The sequence below is a fragment of the Mirounga angustirostris genome, unplaced genomic scaffold, assembly GCF_029215605.1.
Source record: "Mirounga angustirostris isolate CCGP_5_RB_7025 unplaced genomic scaffold, mMirAng1.0.hap1 SCAF_13, whole genome shotgun sequence".
Lineage (NCBI taxonomy): Eukaryota > Metazoa > Chordata > Mammalia > Carnivora > Phocidae > Mirounga > Mirounga angustirostris.
The window spans coordinates 88937829-88942579 of NW_026991721.1; the positions used below are offsets into that span (position 1 = coordinate 88937829).

The window sequence follows — 4751 nt, forward strand, 5'->3', positions numbered from 1 at the left end:
ATTTTTTTTAGAAGATTATTTATTTATTTGAGAGGGAGAGAGAGAGAAGGAGTGAGAAAGAGTATGAGAGCATGAGCAGGGGGAGGGGCAGAAGGAGCTGGAGAAGCAGACTCCCCACTGAGCAGGGAGCCCAACATGGGGCTTGATCCCAGGACCCCGAGATCATGACCTGAGCCGAAGTCAGACACTTTAATGACTGAGCCACCCAGGCAACCCCAATATAGCCAATTCTACAATCAATTCCACATCTAGTAAAACCTTGCCTCCAAGTCCATCTTAACATTAGAAAATAGTGGAGTTAATTGTGTAATATTAAACTGTTAGATCTTTAGAAAAACATTTTCCTTAACACTTCAGTTAAACAATGTTAATTTAATTTTGATTTTGATAGGGATTACATTGAATATGTAGATTGCTTTGGGTAGTATGGACATTCTAACAGTATTAATTCTTCTAAACCACAAACATGGGATATCCTCCCATATATTTGTGTCTTATTCTATGTCTTTCATTGATGTCTTATAGTTTTCAGTGTACAGTTCTTTCACTTGTTTAAATTTATTTGCAAGTATTTTCTTGTTTGTGATGGCATTGTAAATGGGATTGTTTTCTTAATTTCTTTTTTGAATAGTTCATTGGTTGTGTGATTTCTGATTTCTATATCTTGGTTTTGTATCCCCCAACCTTACTGAATTCATTTCTTAGTTCTAATAGTATTTTTGGTGGTAACTTTGGGGGTTTTTTTTTCATCTAAAAACATGTTATCTGCAAACAGAGACAATTTTACTTCTTCCTTTCTAATTTGGATGCATTTTATTGATTTTTCTTGCCTAATTACTCTGGCTAGGACTTCCAATACTGTGTTAAATAGAAGTGGTGAGAATGGGAACTCTTGTCGGTTCCTGATCTTAAGGAAAATCTTTCAGCTTTCACCATTGTATATGATGCTAGCTCTGGGTTTGTCCTTTATATGGTCCTTATTATACTGAGGTACATTTCCTGTATACCTAATTTGTTGAGTTTTTATCATGAAGGGATATTAAAATTTGTCAAATGCTTTCCCTGCATTTACTGAGATGATCATATGATTTTATTTTTCATTCAGTTAATGTGGTGTATCACATTTATTGATCTACATATGTTGAACCATCACTGCATTCCAGAGATAAATCCTGCTCGATCATAGTGTATGATCCTTTTCATGTGCTGTTGAATTAAGTTTGTTAGTACTTTGTTGAAGATTTTTGCATCTATGTTCATCAGAGATGTTGACCTAGATTTTCTTTTCTTGTAGTGTCTTTATCTGTATCAGGGTAACGCTGGTTTGTAAAATGAGTTTGGAAGTACTCTCTTTTCTTAAATTTCTTGGAAGAGTTTGAGAAATATTGGCATTAATTCTTCTTTAAATGTTTGGTAGAATTCACCTGTGAAGCCATCTCATTCTGGGCTTTTCTTTTTTGGGTGGCTTTTGATTACTGTTTCAATCTCTTTATTCATTATTGGTCTGTTCAGAAATTCTATTTCTTCGTGATTCTGTCTCGGTAGGTTATATGCTCCTGGGAATTTATGCATTTGTTTTCATTTATCTAGTTTGTCAGCAAAATTGTTCATACTAGTTTCCAGTGCACCAACCTGAGGGCATGTGCAGGGTGCTGGAGGGTCCTACAGATAAGATGTCCCATGGTCTCCATGTGTGGGCCTGTTGGTGGAGCCTGCCAGCATGTTAGTAGGATCTGTGGACAGTTTTCAGGAACCAGCCCCTCCCCTTTGCCCTTCTTCTAGGTCCCCCTAGACTATTCAGCCCTGCTGATCCCCTACATGCTCTGGGTGGGGCAACATAGAGTGAGTCAGTCACTTTAACAACATCTTACAAGGCTGGGAGAAGCTGGGCACTCATTCCTATCTCACTTTTCCCTGTGGTAGAAACCATGGGCCACAGGAGTCTCTCTTGGCACCAAGATCTTCCTCCCTGGGAGAGGGGTGATGTGGGAAAAGTTAAACTGCTCTCTTTGCCCTATCCCATGTGTCAATTCTCAGATAGTGATAGGTGCTGGAAGTGAGATCTTCCCAGCAGGACAGCTCCATGGCCCATCTTCCCTGTGGCTCTACCCTCATCCCACCCAAGGGGGCAAAGGGACCATCAGTGTCCCGGGATAGGATAAGAACACTCTGACAAGGACTTCCAGCTCTGAGGAGAGTAGCACTGTGGGGAATAGGGCTGAGTGGCAAGTCCCTTTATCAAGCTGGCCCTTGAAAGCATTCCCAGTGCATGTCCATCCTTTCTATGTGTGAGGTAGTTAAGGAGTTCCGTGAATGATGCCAAAACAGATAGTGGAGGGAGGGGATTCCCTGGAGTATATGTCAGAAAGAAAGTTTACAATGATGCCATCTGAGAAATAGACACGAAGACTCAGAGTTTGATTTCCCCAGTGCTTTCTGCCCCCATGTATACCCCTCCCCACCACATATGCATTCTTCCCTGCCCCAAGCCCACCCACATCACACCAGAGATGTCCTGGCTGTCAAGCCGCAATGGGTGAAGAATGAGTGAAGAATGGCTGGAGTGCATTCGTGGTCGGTGTCGGTGGTGGAGAGGAAAGCGGTGGTGGGGGGGGATGGTCCTGGGGGGGGCGGGCAGGGCCAGCCAGACAGGAGAGATTTAGGGGCTGGGTCCAGGGGGTTTATCCATATGGGTTTTATAATCAGCATTCCAGGGTAAGTGGCTCTTCCATCAGATTACACTGTGCATCATGGATGAAACTACATGGAATCCACAGGAAACACGTTGAAAGAAGACACATGTTCACAGTGGTAATTTGGGAATCCTTGAAGGGCCAGTGGCAGGGCAGCCTGTTCACTGCCTCATAAAGTAACACTCCGGTTCTTGCTGCTACAATTTGTCATTGGTCTGGACAGTGGCAGCAGGTTCCCGGGATAGAACATGAACGAGAAGGAGGGACATGGTGGGAGATGGCAGATCAGGGACTCGGCCTGCCTTTGTAGCTGCGGCCTCTGTGTGCTGTTGGGGGGAGGGAAGGGCATGTCCATATGGAGGGATGTGTGTGTGAGTGTGTGTGTGCTGGGGTGAAGTTAGGACTGCTGACCGCACAGGCAGAGACTAGGCGTCACTAACTATAAGCTTGCGATATTTCCTAGTACCGATTTTAAATCCAGTTTTTATTAAGAGAGTCATAATTGTTAGCATTGAGACAGAACAATAATACAGATAATTGAGGTAATAGTTATTGGATCCTTACTCTGCATTGGACATTGTGCTAAAAACCTGATATTCGGTGTGGAGCTGGTACCTCTTTGGTGAAGCCGCAGCTGAGGAGACTCCGGTGCTCACCATGGCCGATGAAAAGCCCAAGGAAGGAGTCAAGACTGAGAACAACGATCATATTCATTTGAAGGTGGCGGGGCAGGATGGTTCTGTGGTGCAGTTTACAATTAAGAGGCACACACCACTTAGTAATCTAATGAAAGCCTACTGTGAACGACAGGGTTTGTCAATGAGGCAGATCAGATTCCGATTTGATGGGCAGCCAATCAATGAGACAGACACACCTGCACAGTTGGAAATGGAGGATGAAGACACAATTGATGTGTTCCAGCAGCAGACAGGAGGTGTCTACTAAAAAGGGAACCTGCTACTTTACTCCAGAACTCTGTTCCTCCAGACCAAGAAGACATTCTCAAGTAGAAAGCCACAATTTGGTTCCACCACATCCTGAGTACTACAGTACAGTTTTCTCTATTCTTTCATTTTCCTCTTCCCTGTTCCTTTATTGTACATAAAGTAACTGTGTATGTGCACAAGCATATTGCATTTTTTTAACTAAATGGCCAATGGTATGTTTTGATCGACATCAAATGGAGATGGGATGGGGGAAAACACTGTTTCTGTGAAAATACCCCTCTCCCCATTAGTGGCATGCTCAGTCAGCTCTTATCTTTATATTCCAGTAAGTTATTTTGCTCTCACAGTTTAACAAAAAAAGAAAAACATAAAAATCCTTTTATAACAACAATTTTATAGCTTTTTTGTACGTAGCTGTTACATGTAGGGCAATCTGTCTTTAAGTAGGGATATATTACCCTAAAAGAAATGAATCCTAGGTAGTTTTCCCTTCAAGTCAAGCATCTTGTTGTTTAAATAAACTTGTTGTTTAAAAAAAAAATAAAAATAAAAGCCTGACATTCAGTGTGTGTGTATAATTTTTTTTCCTAGAGCCATTCTGTGAGTTAGGTACTATTATCATTTCTCCTTGGTAGAGGAATTGAAATGTAACACGATGTAACTTGTCGTGGCCTTAAAATTTTTATTTATTTATTTATTTTTGCCAGAGAGAGAGAGAGCACACAACACGAGCAGGGGGGAGGGGCAGAGGGAGAAGCAGACTCCCTGTTGAGCAGGGAGCCTGATGTGGGACTTGATCCCAGGACCCTGGGATCATGACCTGAGCCGAAGGCAGATGCTTAACCAGCGGAGCCAGCCAGGCGCCCCTGGCCTTAAAATTTTTAAATGCTGGAATGAGGCTTTAAACCCAGATGGGTCTGACTTCTGAGTCTGTGCTCTGACCAAGGCACTCCCCTGTTGGGTCTCAGCCTAGATACATGATGGGAAGATCCGATGGGGACTGACATGGGCCTGGAAGTGTGGTGGTTCTGGATGCCGGCTCTCTGGATGCTGCAGAGGAGGAGGTTCCTGCACTGGGGAGAGATTGTGCCTGGTCACCTCTGAGTAGGCT

The 4751-nt window shown here is 43.1% G+C and overlaps 1 protein-coding gene across 1 annotated transcript; it reads left to right on the forward strand.

Annotated features, from left to right (window-relative positions):
- The first annotated feature begins 3333 nt into the window (after nucleotides 1-3333).
- On the forward strand, nucleotides 3334-3889 carry LOC123856729 (small ubiquitin-related modifier 2-like). Its single transcript, XM_045892849.3, has one exon. It carries the CDS (start codon nucleotides 3351-3353, stop codon nucleotides 3636-3638), a length of 288 nt encoding a protein of 95 aa, XP_045748805.1. The 5' UTR covers nucleotides 3334-3350; the 3' UTR covers nucleotides 3639-3889.
- The last annotated feature ends 862 nt before the right edge of the window (nucleotides 3890-4751 follow it).